Source organism: Rhinopithecus bieti, unplaced genomic scaffold (assembly GCF_001698545.2).
Source record: "Rhinopithecus bieti isolate Rb0 unplaced genomic scaffold, ASM169854v2 scaffold_25987, whole genome shotgun sequence".
Lineage (NCBI taxonomy): Eukaryota > Metazoa > Chordata > Mammalia > Primates > Cercopithecidae > Rhinopithecus > Rhinopithecus bieti.
In genome coordinates this window covers 1,858,154-1,878,665 of record NW_016812078.1, presented here as the reverse complement: position 1 = coordinate 1,878,665, position 20,512 = coordinate 1,858,154, and the positions used below count along the sequence as shown (strand labels likewise).

Here is a 20,512-nt window from a genome sequence, read left to right as displayed (position 1 = left end):
TGAATCACTTGAGGTCAGGAGTTGGAGACCAGTCTGGCTAACATGGTGAAACCCTGTCTCTATGAAAAATACAAAAATTAGCTGGGTTTGGTGGTGCATACCTGTAATCCCAGGTATTTTGGAGGCTGAGGCATGAGAATTGCTTGAACCCAGGAGGCTGAGGTTGCTGTGAGCTGAGATCACGCCATTGTACTCCAGCCTGGGCAACAGAGTGAGACTCTGTCTCAAAAAAAAAAAATTTATAAATGTGTGCATTATCAAAGAAAATTTATAAATTATGCTGCTCAAAATTAGAAATCTCCTTATTTTATTACAAAATAAAAAATATGAGATGTAAATGAATAATATTTTATTATTTTGAGAATCTGTGAGAATGTGACTTTTATGCTGTAGTTAAATTTCTTCCTGTGCACTTGCTGTTAGAAGTCAAGTGCTTCACAGTTTAAATCCTTAAAAGGGTTTTTCCCAAGTTCCAGAAAATTATTTTCTTTTGCACCCACACTTCTGGGTTTTTAGATGCTGAACTGTGAAACATGTAGATTTGTTCTATGTATTATGATGATGAAAATACTTAATTCAGATATTTTTATAAAGGGCAAATCAGTTGTTTGCTTTTAAAAACATGCATACTTGTCTTGATTTAAACATTTTAAGCGGTGATTATAACATTGTTTATCTATGGTTCAAAATATACCCTTTTAGAGTTCCTCAGCCTGCAGGTTTTGGGATGAAATATGAGTTTTAACAATCTTGGTAGCTTATATTCAACTTCAAACCCTTTCTCCATCACCCTTCAAAACTAATTTATTCTATCCCCTTGGTATCTTTTAATCCTATTCTTAATATCCCTTACCACAGTCAATGCTCTTAAAATTTTGGTCCCGAGTGTGAAAGGAAAATATCTCGGCCCCCAAGATCACTAAGGAAAATTCATGCTAGAAACTGCTTCGGGCAAACCTGCCTCCCATTCTATTCAAAGTTACTAAGATAGATGCATATCTGATTTGCCTCCTTTGGAAAGGCTAATCATAAACTCAAAAGAATGCAACCATTTGTGTATCACCCATCTGTGACCTGAAAGCTCCCTCCCTGCTTCCAGTCTTCCTGCCTTTGCTTCAAGTTGTCCTGCCTTTCCAGACCGAACCAATGTACTTCTTTACGTATATTGATCGATGTCTCATATCTCCCTAAAATGTATAAAACCAAGCTGTGCCCTGACCATGTTGGGCACGCACATGTCGTCAGGACCTCCTGAGGATGTGTCATGGGTGCATCCTCAACCTTGGCAAAATAAACTTTCTAAATTAACCGAGACCTGTCTCAGATTTTCTGGGTTCACATGGGCCAGGACCACCATCTTAGTCATTAGACTTACCTGCTTATGAATCTATCATAGAATCATAGGGTTAGAGTTATTAAACTAAGACAATCTCTATCTAAGTCTTTTAATTGTAACTTCAAATTCTCAAGAGAGCTATGTTTGTTTATGGATGGTTTGGATGGGGGGGTTGAAAATTGTTATGGGGTTGGGCAAAAGAGCACAAATGAGGACAGGAATAACATAATTAAATCAATTGAATAAGAAAGAGAGTCTTTCCCACTTGAATTAAGATTCTATTTTAAGTACAATCAGTTATTTAAAATCCACTGTAGGCCGGGCATAGTGGCTCTTGCCTGTAATCCTAGCACTTTGGGAGGCCGAGGTGGGCAAATCACTTGAGGTCAGGAGTTAATAAATCTGTCATCAGTTTCAACCTCCATTTCTATGTTATGCTGCCACCACAATAATCTTCCTAAGATACAATTGTGTCCGTCTCCTCATTAGTATTTCCAGTATCTTGAGGATAAAATGTAACTACGAGTATGGCCCAGGAGGCCATTTGGGTCTGGTTTTTGCTCTCCTTTCCAGCCTGATTTGTGAGCCTGATTTGTGTCATTGTCTATCTCTACCCTATTCTCACCATACAGAATTGCAGGAAATTTCCTGAGTTTAACAAAGTTCCCTCTTCCTGGCAGGTTTTTGCATATTCTGTTCCTTTAGAATACTTTTTCTCCTTTTTAGTGATTTGTCTCTTGCTTCCTTGTTCTATTTTTTTTTCCCTTATTGCCCTAGTCTGGGTTAGATGCCTCTATTCTGTGCTTCCACTTGGATGCCTATGCAGGGTTCTTAGTACCCACTATTTTTATCCTTCCCCAGTTAATCCTCCCACTGCACAGTGACCACTTGAAATTTCTTGTTCCTTTTTGTCTCTCTGTCATCTATGATAGGATCTCTTCAATAGGTTCTCAGTAAAGGCTTATGAGTGAGACAGATTAACTAGTACAGCTGTTACTTGTTATCCACTAAGGATTGGTTTCAGGACACCCTCACAGAGACCCTACTCTGAGGATGCTCAAGTCCCTTATGTAGAATGGTATAGTATTTGCATACAACCTATGCACATCATCCTGTATATTCAAACTCATCTCTAGATTGCTTGTAATTCCCAACACAATGTAAATGCTGTGTACATAGTAGTTTTATTGATTAGGGAATAATGACAAGAAAAAAATGTCTGTACACATTTAGTACAGATGCAGCCATCCATTTTTTCCCCGAAATATTTTCTGTTTGTGCTTCATTGAATCCATTGATGAGAAACCCACGGGTATGGAGCGCCAGCTGTACTATACTTTGCCAACAAACTGTTTTCATAATTGTTTCAGTTCTGGGTACCCAGAAAAATACGTTGTGTTCTGTTGACTCACTTGCCAATTTCCTCTATGCCCTCTGTTCCTCCTTTGTCTAGAGGTTTATAGTAAAATGCATTTCTCAAAAGGCTGTAGCTTTAGTTTGGATCTGTTATAGGCAGAAGAAACATTTTCCTGCTGTTAACTAGGCAATTTGAACAAAGAGAATTGAGGGGGGAACTGTGTTAAGTGTCTCAGACTACACATGGCTCTCTGATAAGTTGCTCCTTTCTTGTTCTCCATCAAGGATCCTCAGTACCAAGAAAGAATCTAACTTATACCTGGTAGTTGACCATAATAAGAAAACTTTAAATTACATTCATTGAAGGAAATTTAGTTTTAATTCCTAAAGTGGAGTTGCTTTTGTCATCAGCTAGAATGAATGGTTCAATAAATCTGAATTAATTAATTTCATTAATACATAAACATTTAAGAATTAAAAGAGACTTAAAGAAAGAAAACCTTATCTTTCATTAGTAAATGAGCCCCCACCCACTTAAGTAAAATGTAAAGCCAACAGATACATTTTGATTTTAATATTCCTTATCAAACTTTTAAAGTATATTTTTGAAAAATACACTTGGGCCTCTTTGAAAATCTGATTAAAATACCAATAATTATTAATGGAGTGCTCATTATTTTGTATACATTAGTATATCAAGTCATTTAATAGCCCTGTGAAGAAAGTAATTATTGTAGTCATGTTACAGATGAAGAAACTGAAACTCTGTAATATCACGTGGTTCACTCTGGGTCACAGCTAGTAAGTAATTGGTGGGTATAGGATTGTAATCCAGATCTGTCTGATATTATGTGCATGCTCTTAACCATCAAATTACAAAAAAAAAAATGATGCTCTGGTTAACAGGACTTTTGAAATATAATTTTGAAATTATGGTACAATTATTTGGTTTAATCTTAATGGAAAATAGAGTACCTATATTACCTTTACCAGTTTATTTGTTTTATTTTTAAAAAAAGATTTCTCTAACACCACTGCCAAGAATTAGGCACCATAACAGTACACATTACAAAAACCCTTCACTAAATATTACCTAAGGTACTTAGTTAAGTATGAATTGGCTATAGCTACTAAGTATCTACAAATACTGTCCTTCTCCAAGTAACTGGTTTACCATGAGGGAGGTGTTTAGGACTAAGGAGAGTTGAGCCCAGGGTGTGAATGCCATGAGTTCTTAGAACACAAGATAGGGATGTTACATTCGACTCTCCTCTTTCATCTGGGTTATGGAAGAGTTCAGGGTCTACTGAGATGGTAAATGTTACAGTGGAAATGAAGCTTGCTTTCTTTGTGAGGTGTTTCCTAATTTCTTTAAATTAAAAGCAGTATTTTTCTTCTGCGCTTTGCACATCCCAATCTGTATACACTTACTTCATTTTCTTCTATTTTGTACTTTTTTTGGTCTGTCTCTCTTACAAAATTAAAGACTTCTTGAGAGCCAGATTTCTATTTCCTGAATCTGCCTATTCCCTCACGGCGTAAAGCAAATGTTTCAACTTTTGAACAAAAAGTCCAAAAAACTTTAAAAAAATGTTTTAAGTGGTAGCATTTTATTTTATAAATAAATAATACAGCATAAGGTAAAGGAAAAACGAAAGACAAGTAACAATAATACAAGAATGAAAGAAAGAAAACCTGTGCTTTTAATCTCACTCCTTTATCCCTGTGATTGCTTTTTGTTTCCCTATACGCTTCTGTGATCACTGCCCTTACTCATACACATTTCTATCACATCAACACAGCTTTATTGAGGTATAATTGATACACAAATATCTGCATATATTGAATGCACACAATGTAATACCATTACCGTAATTGAGGTAATAGACATATCCTAAAACTCCCATAGCGCTCTTCTGTCATTTTTTTCATGGTAAGAACACTTAATATGAGATCTACCCTCTTAACAAATTTTGAAGTTCACAGTACTGTGTTGTTAAGTATAGGCTGTATGTGTACAGCAGATATCTAAAACTTAATTCATCTAGCATAACTGAAACTGTATAACCATTGAACAAAAACTATCCCTTCCCCCATCTTCCAAGCCATGACAGCCAGTATTATATTCTCTGCTTCTATGAATGTGACTATTATAGACACTTCATATGAGTGGGATCATGAAGTGTTTGTACTTCTGCAACTGGCTTATTTTGTTTGGCCTAGTGCTCTCCAGGTTCTCCTATATTGTTGCAAATGACAGAATTTTCTTCTTTTCAAAGGCTGAATAATATTCCATTGTATGCATACACCACGTTTTCTTTATCCTTTCATCTGCTGATAAATACTGAGGTTGTTTCCAAGTCTACCTATTTTGAATAAAGCTACAATAAGCATGAGAGTACAGCTATCTCTTTGAGATTTTGATTTCAATACTTTTGGATACATACACAGAAGTCAGATTATTGCATCATAGGTTAGAGTTAGGGTTGAGTCAGGATGTCAGATTCATTAATTGAATGAGGAAGAAAAGACAGCTATTATTTCTCACACTTCACAGTTGCAAAAGTTGTATGACTTAGTTATAATATGAACAATATCGTAGGCTTCAACTCTAAATGTTTTCTTAGAAAAAGAAGACAGGAGAGTTTCAAGATGTAATTGATTTCCAAATTAGTCTTTTGCGTGGATTTCTTTTTTATAATATGCCATTCCTTTTCTTGATTTAAGCACATATTTGGATTTTTGTATGCAGTCAATTTGTTCTTAACACTAATAGTGCCAAACTCAGGATAATCAGCATGTTTATTAACATTTCTTCTACCTCCTTAAAGGTGGCTTCTTACTGATGTCAGGATACCTTCTCTTTACTTCTGCTTAATAAGAGTTATTTGGCTCATTCTTTGTGTGTGTAAAAAAATCTACAAGCTAAATCAGTTATTTTTTTAATAGATAAGAATTATTATTTGCTTCTCTGAAAATGTCTTCAAGCTTGTATCTATGATGATTTTTAACATAATGACTTTGGACATCAATCATTGAAGACTGACAGACGTCTTTTCTAAATGTTTTAAAAGATTTTATTCTAATAAACCTATATAATTTCTTAGTTTCAATACTCATTGTTTTATTCTTTCTCTTCTTCCTTTTTAAAATATTACTTTGTGACCCTTGCAGTTTGTACATAGTTGAATCCATTTGAAATAATATAATTAAAAACATATACTTTTGGACCCATGTAATTATAATGAAGTTTATGAGCCAATTGCAATGATAACTTATAGTGAAGGACTGACTAATAAATAAAAGTGAATACAGTTCAAGTCCAATATTTCTTTATTAGTTTCCTATCTGGTTGATCTATTCATTGTTGAAAGTGGGTTATTGAAATCCCCTGCTATTATTGCATCTCTCTGCATTTTTTCCCACAAGTCCATTAATATTTGCTTTGTATATTTTGATACTCCAATGTTGGGTACATATATATTAACAATTGTTATATACTTGATAAATTGATGCCTTTATCATTAAATAATGAGCTTATTTGTCTCTTGTGACAGTTTTTGACTTGAAATCTATTTTATCTGATGTAAATATAGCCACCCCTGCTCTCTTTTGGTGACTGTTTGCATGGAATATCTTCCATTCTTTAACTTTCAGCCCCTGTGTGTTCTTAAAGCTAAAATGGTTCTTACAGGTAGAATATAGTGGGATCTTGTTTTTTAATATCCATTCAGCCACCCTGTCTTTTGATTGGATAATTTAATCCACTTACGTTTAAGGGTATTGATAGGTAAAGACTTATTCTTGCCCTTTTGTTCATTGTTTCCTGGTTGTTTTGTAGGTCCCTTTTTTTTCTTCTTTTCTTGTGACTTACTTACTGTAAGTTACTTACTGTAGCTATGGTTATTTTTGACCATTTTGACTTTTAACCTTCATACTAGAGATCTGGAAGATTTATATACTAATACTATAGTAGTGGAATATTCTGCTTTTGACTTTGTATTGACTTTTTTTTTTTTTTTTTTTTTTGAGACGGAGTCTCGCTCTGTCCCCAGGCTGGAGTGCAGCGGCGGGATCTCAGCTCACTGCAAGCTCCGCCTCCTGGGTTCACGCCATTCTCCTGCCTCAGCCTCCGGAGTAGCTGGGACTACAGGCACCCGGCTATTGTTTTGTAATTTTTAGTAGAGACGGGGTTTCACCGTGTTAGCCAGGATGGTCTCGATCTCCTGACCTTGTGATCCGCCCGTCTCGGCCTCCCAAAGTGCTGGGATTACAGGCTTGAGCCACGGCGCCCGGCCCGACTTTGTATTGACTTCTACCAGTGAGTTTTATACTTTCATATATTTTCATTTTGATAGTTATTATCCTTTCATTTCCAGTTGAAGAACTCCATTAAGCCCTTCGTATATGATGGTCTAGTGGTGATGACATCATGATCAATGGGGAACACTAAAGACTTTACCAGTAAGATCCAGCACAAGGCAGGGATGCCTGCTCTTACCACTTCTATTCAATATAGCACTGGAAGTACTAGCAAAGGCAGTCAGACAAGAAAAATAAATAAAAGGCATTTAAAACAGAAAGAAAGAAGTAAAATTATCTGTTTGTAGATGACACGATTCTATATGTAGAAAAAGCCAAAGTTTCTACAAAAACCTTGTTAGAACTAATAAACAAATTTAGTAAAGTGGCAGGTTGCAAAATCAACTACAAAAATTGGCAACATTTCTATATGCAAATAATGACCTAGCTGAAAAGAAATCAAGAAAAAATCTCACAATTGTTACAAAAATACATAGGAATGAATTTAACCAAAAAGGTAAAATATCTGTACACAGAAAACTATAAAGCATAGATGAAAGAAATCAGATGGCTCTGGGTATACCACCAATAAGTTAGCCCTGCTCCACAAGGAACAGTGAAAGAAAAAAAAGAAAGAAAGAATTGAAGAAGACACAAATAAATGGAAATATATCCTATATTCATGGGTTATAAGAATTAATATTGTTAAAATGTACATACTACCCAAAGCAATATACATAGTCAAAGCAATTGCTATCTAAATTCCAATGACATTTTTAAAGAAATAGAGAAAACAATCCTTAAATTCATGTGAAGCTGTAGAAAAAACCCAAATAGACAAAAATCTATATGGAGAAAGAACAAAGTTGGAGGCATCACACTTCCTGATTTAAAATTATATTACAAATGTCTAGTAATTATAACAGTGTGGTACTGGCATAAAAAAGAAACATGGAGCAGTAGAACAGAACAGAGAGCCCAGAAAGAAATCCAAACATATATAGTCAACTAATTTTCAGCAAGGGTGTCAAGAGGCCACAATGGGAAATTAGTAGTCTTTTCAATATATAGTGCTGGGAAAACTGGATTTCCACATGCAAAAGGATAAAATTAGTACCCTATTTCCACCCACACAAAAAATCAACTCAAAATGGATAAAACATCTAACTGTGAGACCTGAAACTATAAAACACGTTGATGAGAACATACAGGAAAAACACCTTGACACTGGCCTTGGCAATGACTTTTTGGATATTACACCAGAAGCTTGGGCTACAAAAGCAAAAATAAATAAGTAGGATTACATCACACTAAAATGTTTCTGTACAACAAGGGAAACAATCAACAAAATGAAAAGGCAGCCTATAGACTGGGAAATATATTTGCAAACCACATATATGTAAGAACTCTTACAACTCAATAGCAGAAAATAAATTACCCTGTTAAAAAGTGAGCAAGAGACCGGAGCAGAAATTTCTCCAGATAAAACATAAAAATAACCATCAGGTATATGAAAAGGTGCTCAAATCACTAATCATCAGGAAAATGCAAATTAAAGTCATTATGAGATATCACCTCACACCTGTTAGGAAGGCTATTATCAAAAAGACAAGATATAATAAATGTTGATGAGGGTGTGGAGAAAAGAGAATCCTGGTATACTATTGGTGGGAATGTAGTTTGGTGCAGCCATTATGGAAAACAACATGGAGATTTATTAAAAAATTAAAAATAGTACTGCTGTGTGACCCAGTATCCCTCTACTGGGTAAATACCCACAAGTGATGAATTTATCACCTCCTACAGATATCTTCACTCCCATGTTTGTTGCAGTATTATTCACAATAGGCAAGATATGGAAGCCACCGAAGTATCCATTGATGGATGAATTGATAAAGAAAATGTAGTAAATATATGCAATGGAATATTATTCAACCTTAAAAAAGAAAGAGAGCCTGCCATTTGCCACAGCATGGATGAACATTGAGGACATTATACTAAGTGAAATAAGCCAGACACATAAATAATATATTACTTGATCTCACTTATATGTAGAATCTTTTTAAAAAGTCAAATATACAAAGATAGAGAATAAAACAGTGGTGGGGAGGTAGAGTAGGGTGGGAGGAAATGAGTACATGTAGGTCAAAGGATAGAAGGTAGCACACATGTAGGATGAACATTTTTAGAGATCTAATGTATATATGAAGACTATAGCTAATAATATTGTATTGGCATATCTCAGGGATTGTGTTGGTTTGGTACCTGACCACCATAATAGAGCCAATGTTGTAATAGAGTCACTAATTTTTTGGTTTCCCAGCGCATATAAAAGTTATGTTCACATTATGCTTAGTCTATTATGTGTGCAATAACATTATGTCTAGAAAAACAATGCATATACCTTAATTTAAAAATACTTTATTGTTAAAATATGCTAATGATCATCTGAGTCTTCAGCGAGTTGTAATCTTTTTGATGGTGGACACTCCTGCCTTGGTGTTGATAGATGCAGACTCATCAGGTTGGTGGTTGCTGAAGGGTGGAATAGAGGTGGCAATTTCTTAAACTAAGATGACGATGAAATTTGCTGCATCAACTGACTCTTCCTTTCATAAAATATTTCTCTGTAGCATGTGATGCTGACTGATAGCATTTTAGCCACAGTAGAACTTCTTTCAAAATTGGAGTCAGTCCTCTCAAACCCTTGCCACTGTCTGATCAACTGAGTTTATGAACTGTTATAAATCCTTTGTTGTCATTTCAACAATGTTCATAGCGTCTTCACTAAGAGTAGATTCTGTCTCAAGAAACCACTTTCTTTGCTCATCCATAAGAAGCAACTTCTCACTGGTTGGTTTTATAGTGAGATTGCAGCAAGTCATCCACATTTTCAGACTCCACTTCTAATTCTAGTTGTCTTGCTATTTCTACATCTGCAGTTACTTCCTCCACTGAAGTCTGAAGTTCTCAAAATCACCCATGAGGGTTGGAATCAACTTCTGCCAAACTCCTGTTAATATTAATATTTTGGCTTTCTCACGTCTCACATGAATCACAAGTGTTCTGAATGGCATCTAGAATTCTGAATGTTCTCCAGAAAATTTCCCGTTTACTTTGTCTAGATCCTTTAGATGAATCAGTATCTATGACAGCTATAGCCTTACAAAATATATTTCTTGAAATAATAAGACTTGAAAGTCAACATTACTCCTTGATCCATGGGCTGCAGAATGGATGTTGTGTTAGCAGGCATGAAAACAACATTCATCTTGTACATCTTCATTAGAGCTCTTGAGTGACCAGATGCATTGTCAATGAGCAGTCATATTTTCAAACGAATCTTTTTTTCTGAGCAGTTGGTCTCAACAGTAGGCTTAAAATATTCAGTAAAGCATGCTATAAACAGACGCACTGTCATCCAGGCTTTGTTCTTCCATTTATAGAGCAAAGGCAGAGTAGATTTAGCATAATTCTTAAGATTCTAGGGCTTTGGGAGTAATCAAGGAGTAGTGGCTTCAACTAAAGTCAGCAGCTGCATTACACCCTAACGAGTTAGCCTATCCTTTAAAGTTTTGAAGCCAGTTTTTGACTTCTCTCTTTCTATGAAAGTCCCAGATGGCATCTTTTTTAATAGCAGGCTGTTTCATCTGCATTAAAAATCTGTTGTCTAGTCTAGTCACCTTCATCAGTTATTTTAGCAGATCTTCTGGATAACATGCTGCAGCTCCTACATCAGTACTTGCTGTTTCACCTTACATTTTGATGTTGTGGGCATGGCTCCTTTTCTTAAACTTTATAAACCAATCTCTGCCAGCTTCACGCTTTTCTTCTGCAGCTTCCTCTCCTCTCTTAGCCTTTACAGAATTGGAGATAGTTAGGGCTTTGCTCTGGATTTGGCTTTGGCTTAAGGGAATGTTGTGGCTGGTTTGATCTTCTATCCAGGCCAATAAAACTTTCTCCTTATCAGCAGTAAGTTGGTTTCATTTCCTTATCATTCATGTGTTCCCTGGAGTAGCACTTGTAACTTCCTTCAAGAACTATTACTGTGCATTCACAACTTGGCTAGCTGTTTGGTGCAAGAGGCCTAGCTTTTAGCCTCTTTTAGCTTTTGACATGCCTTCCTCACTAAGCTTAATTATTTCTATCTTTGGACTTGAAGTGAGAGATTTGTGATTCTTTCTTTTGCTTGAACACTTAGAAGCCATTTTAAGGTTGCTGATTGGCCTAATTTTGATATTATTGTGTCTCAGAAAACAGGGAGGCCCGAGGAGAGGAAGAGGGAGTTGGGGGATGATGGATCAGTGGAGTATTTAAAGCACACACAATATGTATTGATTAGGTTTGCCATCTTATATGGGTGTGGTTTGTAGTGGCCCCAAACAATTACAACAATAACATGAAAGATTACTGATCACAGATTTCCATAACAGATATAATAATAATGAAAAAATTAGAAATACTGTGAGAATTACCAAAATGAGACACAAAATGATCACGTGCTGTTGGAAATATGATGCTGATAGACTTGTTTGACACTGAGTTGCCACAAACCTTTAATTTATATAAAACATAATATCTGCCAAGTGCAATAAGGTAAAGCACAATAAAATGAGGATTATGCCTGTTTGTAATACAAATTTTTGTTAAATAGGTAGATTTTAGCTGCTTTCATCTCACAATCAAAAATACGTTAGATGATAGACATGTGAATTTGCTTTACTATAGTGATTCACTGTAGTGATTTTACTGTCTTTATGTATTCCATAATGTTACATGTTAAATCTCAAGTATATACAATAAAACTTACTAAAAAAAGAAGTGAATACATGGATTAAGATCACTGTATAGAAAAATCTTCAAATAGAGCCACTATCACACCCCTAAACTCACAGAAAACTACCTAAGTAAAATTCAGATGATATTTTGTTTGGGACCTGTTGGATATATTAGTTAGCAGTTCTCACTGATGAATACCTATGGTAATTTTTATTTATGTATTTATTTTTCCGAGACTGAGTCTTGCTCTGTCACCCAGGCTGGAGTGCAGTGGCGTGATCTCGGCTCACTGCCACCTCCTCCTCCTGGGTTCAAGCCATTCTCCTGCCTCAGCCTTCCGAGTAGCTGGGATTACAGGCGCCTGCCACTGTGCCTGGCTAATATTTGTATTTTTAGTAGAAATGGGGTTTCACCATGTTGGCCAGGCTGGTCTCGAACTCCTGACCTCATGATCTGCCCACCTCGGCCTCTCAAAGTGCTGGGATTACAGGCATGAGCTACCGTGCCCTGCCTAACTGTGGTAATTTTTATGCATTTATTTTATTTATGTTATTAACTCACCAAATAATGTGTCTCACATTTGAAAAAATAAATCTGGCTATAAAATCAGCCCCTTAGGGGACCATAATCCCTAAGCATGTCGTAGTCTGTATTACTTCTTTAATTATGTTGTAACTCTGTCTCTATTTTGCCTTAAATGTTCCAGTTTCCTACTGTATGAGTCTTTAACACTTATTTCTGTTTTACAATCCTTTTTCCTGTAGTTTAACAGTGAAATACTTCATAAGACTTGATGAAAAGAACTGAGAAAATATAAATAGACCAAACAACAACTTTCATGTTTAGCACAAGCTTTCTACTAATTTTAGGATTTGAGGGGAGGTTAGTTATCTCTAGCTCTAAAATGTTTATAGCAGAGACTACTTGTACCCAGCAGGAGCTGACCTAAAAACCAGCATCAAATGTTCTGTAGTCAAGAAGATGAACAGGAGTTCCCAGCCCTGAAAGTGTGCAAAATCTTTTGTACAATAAAGAAAAGTGTTTCTTCATTAGTTATTCCATGCATATTAGATGCATGCACGTTAGATATTCCATGCCTAACTCCACATTTTCACAGCCTATGATTTCTGAGATGACTTACAGTAAATGTGCATAATATGCTTCAAGAAGGACATTAACCAACTTTAGTTTGGCTGGTAAATTAATTAATTTTTTTGAAAGATGACCATATTTCCAGAAATGCGGTAAAAGTTTGTTGTGAATTGATTGCTTAATAGGTGACGTAGAAAGCCAACAAAGTAAACACACTTTGAAATGGTTGATTAGCTTAATATCCAGTTTACATATTGCATATCCTAATGAAAATTCTATGTAATGAAACAATTAGTATTGCTTATTACGTAAAGTGAATTCTGATGTTGGGGGCAGAATTATCTACTTTTGTTAATTTTACTATGCTTTTCTAAACTTTTTTGGGAGAGGAGCAGGAAATAAAGTTTATCATGAGTTCATATTCTAGTTTATTGCTATCCTCACTATATCATAGACTTTTATTTTCCCATAATACCAAAACATAATAATTTAATGTAATAATTTAAATTTAAAATTTTAGGCAGAAATAGTGTAAGAATTTTAATTTCATCAGTTAAGTTAAATAAAATATATAACAGATATTTGAATGATTCTTTAATTAAAATGACCCATACTGGTAAGAAGAAATTACCTTTCTATTTTGAGTACCTTTAACCTGTTGAAAATGCACTTAATAATCAATGAATATTTGTTTATGATCTATAAATCTATGTATATATTTTATGAATTCAGTTTTATTAAGAAGTATAATGAAAGACATTGGTGAAAATGGTTTGCTGTTTTTTAATATAGAAAAATTTGGAAAACAGAGTAGGAAGAAAAAGACGCATAAACATACCACTTAAATCCAGTTACTATTATTATTTAAATGCATTTTATTTTAGTCTTGTATCCCTTTAGACTTTTAGCTCAATTTGTATCAATTGATAAATTTATATAACATAGTATATTATATGATATGGTTTGGCTGTCTCTTCACCTAAATCTCACCTTGAATTGTAATAATCCCTACATGTCAAGGGCAGAGCCAGGTGGAAATAATTGAATAATGGGGGCAGTTTCCCCCATACTGTTCTCCTGGTAGTAAATAAATCTCTTGAGATCTGATGGCTTTATAAATGGGAGTTCCCCTGTACAAGCTTTCTTGCCTGCCACCATGTAAGACATGGCTTTGCTCCTCATTTGCCTGTGGACATGATTGTGAGGTCTCTCCAGTCATGTAGAACTGTGAGTCAGTTAAACCTCTTTTCTTTATAAATTACCCAGTCTTGGGTATGTCTTCATTCTTTATTAGCAGTGTGAGAACAGACTAATAAACTATATATAATAACATATACTTATAAAATACATTATACTTTGGTTCCATCAAGAGAATTGTCTTAAGAAAAGAAGATAAAGTAGATTTCTTAATTGACAATTCTTTTAGTCTTGACACCTCAGTTTCATTTTTATATATTTTGTTATAGCTGTAAACATATTCATATTATTCTTTATATATTTATTTCTTAACATTGTAAGTTAAGAATTTTTTGCATGTTATCTCAAAAGCTGTTTTAATTCTTTGGACATTGATATTTTACACATATTTTTACAATTGCCATAGCTATTGGACATATAGGGTTTAAATAAAAATCTAGGGTTATCATTAATAACACTATAATGAATATTACATGCAGTGGTTCTAATGTTTTGATTCTCAGACATGAAAATACTGAGTCAAAAGCATTGATTATTATTAAGTGTACCATATATGAAAACCAAATAGCTGTAAAGTAATGAGCACTCATAAATGGTTAAGAGGTTATAATTGACAATTTAAGAAAATGATACAGAAATGAGTCATAGAGAAGTGTGACCTTTTTTCTAACTCTTGAAGGAAAAATCCAGTATGGAAAGAGTAAGAATAAAAAGGAAAAGAAATAAGAAGTAGATCAAAGCAGCCCTTTAAAAGCTTGCCTTTTTTTTTTGGTACCATCAGGAACTGTGGTAATGTAACAGTTGTTGATCTTTTCTGTTTACAAAGTATTACACATAAATTATAAGACAAAATGAAAACCATACATTGTTCCGTAATGCAGAGAGGACCTAGCATTTTGATGCATTTACTTCTGCGCTTTGTGTGCATATATGTATGTATGTTTGGGAGTGGGGAGATGGGGTACATAAAATGAGATTATACTGTGTGTATGGTTTGATATCCTGCTTTTACTATTTTATATAACCTTATATAACCTCCATGTCACTTGTAAAATTTATGATACCTTGTGTCTGCATACTATTTCATTATTTATTGACATTTATTTCTAATTTTTTGTGATTATAAATTTCACTTCAGTGAGCATTTTCATAAATGAATTTGGTACTTCTTGTTATGCAATTTGAATAAATGCCTATAATTGGGATTACTAGTTTGAAGAGAATACCACGTACAGAGTTCTGAAATTCATCTGTATAAAAGGAGGTAGAATTTCTATAACTGCAGTCTCCCTTTGGTTATTACGATGCTGTATAACCCTAGAGACTTTGTTTGGATGCCAGGTTTCTAATCTCCCTTCCTTGGGCAAATAAATGGGTATTAGATGGTTAATTCGTTCATCAGTGTCATGAACTAAAAGGAATTTTTGGAGGGTCCAGAAACAAATGAATTGCTTAAGATTAATTAAATATTCATTATAGTTGTTTTATGCTGGTCACATGATCATGTGGTGGTTTTAATCACCTCTTCAGTCATGTGCATATTTTCTCTTTCTGCCCTGAAGTCCCTCTTAAGCTTGAAATCAAGCCCCATGTTTCTCTCAGAACTTCCCAACTACCTAGGTGAGCAAAGAATCTGTAATCTCACTCACTCAACCTCTCTGTTTCTGTCTTGTCATTGTCTTTGTCTCTCTCTCATTTCTGTGGTTACACATTTTCTTTTCTCTCTGGTTGTCTGGCTGGCCTGAAGGGTGATGCAAGTTCTTTCTTCTTCTTCTTTTTTTTTTCCTGTTAGTTCTGATTTTAATCTGCTTGATGACGGCAGATAGTTGCTCACCTCTGTGGTTTGAGTGCAAAAAGAAGAAATCATTAACAGAGTGTCTCTAGGAAGATGTTTCCCTCCTGGATATACTCCCCTGTCTTTTCACTTTAAAACTTTTCCTTTCACGCAGAAGTTGAACAAAGAATGCAGTTGACTACACTTCAGAAACCAGGGACTTTTATGGAACTGCCTCGGCAGAAAGGCCTTTGGGATCTTTAACCTTAGACTCTTTCTCGTTCTTTTTATTTGGGCAACTAAGTATTTGATTTCAAATGATAGATGGTTGAGTTCAGGCCACCAGTGGGTAGTGCTCTGAAGTGAATAGGTGATTTCTGTGCGATTTCTAGAATGTTTAAAAGCCGTCTACATTTGATGATAGTGTAGCACTTTTTATAGAACTGTTCATGGGATAACACATTTGAGTCTCCATGTTTTACTCAAGCTGGGTCCTTCAGCTTTGTCATTGTGGATGGGGAGCTCTTGAGCTGGACTCTGAGAACATGTATAAGGTTGGCTAGGTAGAGAGGGAAGGGCGTTCTTGGGGAACTAAGTCGTGGCAAGTTTTAATTGGCTTAGGGCACCATTCATAGTTACTGAATAATGTGTGTTTAATATATGTTGGATCAGCCCTAGATTTATTTACAGCAGATCCTTCTATGTTGCATTTTATTATCTTTACCAGAAGGCAAGGATGAAACTAAGTAGTCACCTTTGCTCCTTCTAGTCAAAATAGGAAAAGTTAAGGTGGCAGAAAATAATGAAATTATTTGTTAAAATGAGGTGTTTGGCTTCTCTGTTGGATCCATTTATTCATGTCACTCCAGATTTTCATCAATAACTGAATTTAGGGTGATATTACTTTCTGTATTATATGAAAGCATTGTATATTGTTATGTGTTTATAGATGCAGTTATACCCTCAGTTCTAAATTATGCTAGAAGGTCAATACTGTATAAAACTGAATAACTAGAGTGATTACAATAAGAACAGTGGTAGATACTTGAATATGTATCTTATACTGTTTTCTAGGGAAGGGTGATGTATTTGGAGACATCTTCTGGAAGGAAACCACCCTTGCCCATGCATGTGCAAACGTCCGAGCACTGACGTACTGTGACCTACACATCATCAAGCGGGAAGCCTTGCTCAAAGTCCTGGACTTTTATACAGCTTTTGCAAACTCCTTCTCAAGGAATCTCACTCTTACTTGCAATCTGAGGAAACGGGTATGTTGTCTGGGTCTGCTTTTTCTTATTAGTGTCCAGAGTATTAATTAATTCAGCTCTATTAGCTGAGGAGTAGAAAAGATACTTTGTTTTGCAGCACTAAATTCCCATCAATGTAAAGTGGCATAATTTTCCTTCCCTTTATTTATATTTTGTTAACTTTTAAGGGAAAAAACACCCTGTTTCTATGAGTAAAGACTTGAATCTTTACCATTTAATATACAAAATGAAAAACAGACTTGAAGAGAAACAAGCTGTGAACTTTCCTATGATGTAGTTGGTTCTTGGAGTTTATAACACTGCCATAAAATCAATTCCAGTGTCTTTTACCTTATTATATGGGTTTTTTAAAAGCTGGTAAAGTTAATCAAGCTGGGTGCCTATTTTACATTCTCAGCTCTCTTTAGGCACTTCTCATTTCATAATCAATTCACAAAGTTCACTCTTTCAAAGAACGCTATCTCAAAAATTAATTAGCCACATTGACACATCCTACAAATATGGATAGGAATCCTTTATTTTACACTGCTGCTGCACATTTAACCTTCATTGCCACTTTTTAACTGATGAGTGTGACACAAATTTAATTTGCATGAAGAAATCTCCTACTTCTGGTTTCTAGGTCATTGGGCATTGGGTAGGGCTTTTTTATTGCCAAGAATGAAATATATGTTTGGATAACTGCACTTAAGTGATTTTATCTAAAATGATCGCCTGTCTGTGGTGAAGTATTTTGAAATAACAGTCATTCCTTTCCATAACCTGCTTAAATGAAACTTTCTCTGTAGTTAACAGGGAGGGAAGAAATCAAGCAAAGAGATAAATTAATGTCTATACTGTAGCAATGTAGAAATGAATGTAATTAAGTCAATGTAATTCCTACTTAGGGTTCCAAGAAAGGGTGAGACTAGCAGGAGTAGTGTTTGTACTGGCTGTATCACATTTATTTGATCTATACTTGAACATCATTTTCAGTTCATACTTTTGTTATCAAATAGATGGAGCATCCAGAACCTGTGAGACAGAATTAAATAGCTATAGAGAACATACAGACTTAAATACAGGCACCTATGCTCAATAGATCTATAGTTAAATGTGAATATTATGTCAAACACAAATAGTTGAAAGTGAAGGCAGATGAATGTGGAAGAGGGATGCTAAATATTAACTAAATGTGGAAGTTTCTCACTTATTGTTAGGGAGCTCAGAGTCCCTTTCAGTATTAAGCAGGAATGTCTCCTTTGGTCTACGCTCTGCCTTCTGCAATGACAAATTTCCCTTCAACAAGGCAACCTGTTAGGTAGTTGACTCTTGTGGTATGGTTGGTCCTTGAATAACACAGATTTGAACAACAAGGATCCACTTACACACCAATTTTTTTTTGACCAAATGCAGATGAAAAATACAGTATTTGTATTATTTGAAACTTGTGTATACCAAGAGCCGACTTTTCCTGTATATGGGTTCCACAGGGTGGACAGCAGGTCTTCAGTATGTGAGGATTTGAGTATGTGAGGGGATCCTGGAACAAGTCTCCCTCACATACCGAGGGAAGACTGTATTCTTAAATAGTGCAAGATTACTGAAAACTCCTGTCCAACATCCGTACATTTCTCAGGACTTGATGTTTATAATATTCCTGTGAAAGAAAATGGGCAGCTATTTTGTCCTTCAGATCACATGAGAAAACTCAGGCCCAGAGGGATTAATATCAGATAACCAACTGATACCTTTGCAATGCAAGGTGCCAAGGAGGGACAATGAAAACAGATCACCAGTGGAAAATATCTGTCACCTCTCTTTCTCTTACACACACACACACACACACACACACACACACACACACACACACACACATTCATTGGTTGCGACAGCTGAGTACACACAGGTGTGGCTACTTCTGATAGGAAGAGAAGCTAGAGACAGAAAACTGTTGTTGGTTTTTCTAACGGGACTCAGAAACACTGTGCGTGTCTCCATGGGTGCCAGTTTGCTGAGTGACATCAGGTGGCTTTCTTCTCTCACAACCTGTTTCCTATTATAACCGGTGTCAGTTTTTATAATTGTAGCCTTTCTGCTCTTGATGCGTTGTCTCAATAACTTGGCAAATAGTGGGAAAAGGGTGTCATTCAGTGTCACTTTATTTTCTGAAAAACAATATTCTCATGAAAAAAATAAGTGGTGAGAAAATATTATCTCATGATTAGTAATACTAGCTACCATCTGAAAACATATTGTAAATAGCCAGGCACTTCAACATAGTTTACTTATAATATCTTATTAAACATCAACAACCCACAAACAGAGCAGTATAATCTCCATTTCACCCATGAAGAGATTAAGGTTCTGAGATTGGAACAGCTAGTTGCCAGATAACTTAGGAGTCAGGGCCTGCATTTGCATTCATCTCTATGATTCTAAAACCTGTATTTTTTAGACTACCATGTTGTTTTAACTTGTCAAAGTCGCTGATATTTTCTTTTCCACAATATTCCACAGAAACGCTGTCAGCAATTTATAATTTCTTTTTCACTTATTCACTTTATTCCAATTGATCTATTAATGAAAACATTTTGTTCTTATTGCTATTATTGTAAAAATTATTGCAATGGACATTCGTTGTGAATTCTATAACCAAAACTATGTCTTTAGTATGCTATTGATATCTCATAGCTATCATAGCCATTGATTAAGGGTGTGTTTCTGCTAAGTAAGGGAGCAGATTTTGAATCCAAGTTGTCAGCCATGGTATGGTACAGTTCTGGCCACACAGGTGTATCCAGTGGCTCAGAGGAGAGGTTTGTATCGTGTATGGCTTTCCATGGCTGCAATAAGGAGGGAAGTGAGCCTTCTTTAGCTGCTTGCCTTCATCTTCATTAAGGAAAAATAAGATGCTTACTGTGCAAATATAGCTCCTGCTACCCATCCTTAAGCCCCTCTATATAAAAATTCTAGAGCTAAAACTAGTAATTCGATCAAACAACTACAGCATGGGCTGGCAAACTTTTTCTGTCAAGGACCAGATAGTAAATAATTTTGGATTTGTGGGCCAATCTCAACTACTCAACTTTTCCACTGTAGTATGAAAGCAGCTGTCTTAGCTTGGGCCACCATAACAAAATATGATAGATTGGGTGCCTTAAGCAGCAGGAATTTATTTCTCACAGTTCTGGAGGCTGGGAAGTATATGATCAAATTACCGGCCAATTTGGTTCCCTGGTGGGGGTTCTCTTCCTGGCTTGCAAAATATTCAACTTCTCACTGTGTTACCACATAAGAGAGAGAAGGGGAGGTGGAGAGATGGCGGGGGGAGGAAGCAAGCTCATTGGTATCTTTTTTTTTTTTTTTTTTTTATGAGTAAACATTTTATTTATTTATTTATTTATTTATTTATTTATTTATTTA

At 35.4% G+C, this 20,512-nt stretch overlaps 1 protein-coding gene across 1 annotated transcript in view; it reads left to right on the top strand.

Annotated features, from left to right (window-relative positions):
* KCNH5 (potassium voltage-gated channel subfamily H member 5) overlaps window positions 1–20,512 on the top strand; it is a 111,208-nt gene that overhangs the window by 4,210 nt on the left and 86,486 nt on the right. The window contains exon 2 of the mRNA XM_017895556.1: window positions 16,911–17,107. Coding sequence (XP_017751045.1) covers window positions 16,911–17,107 — 197 coding nt within the window. The remainder of the gene's footprint in view (window positions 1–16,910; window positions 17,108–20,512) is intronic.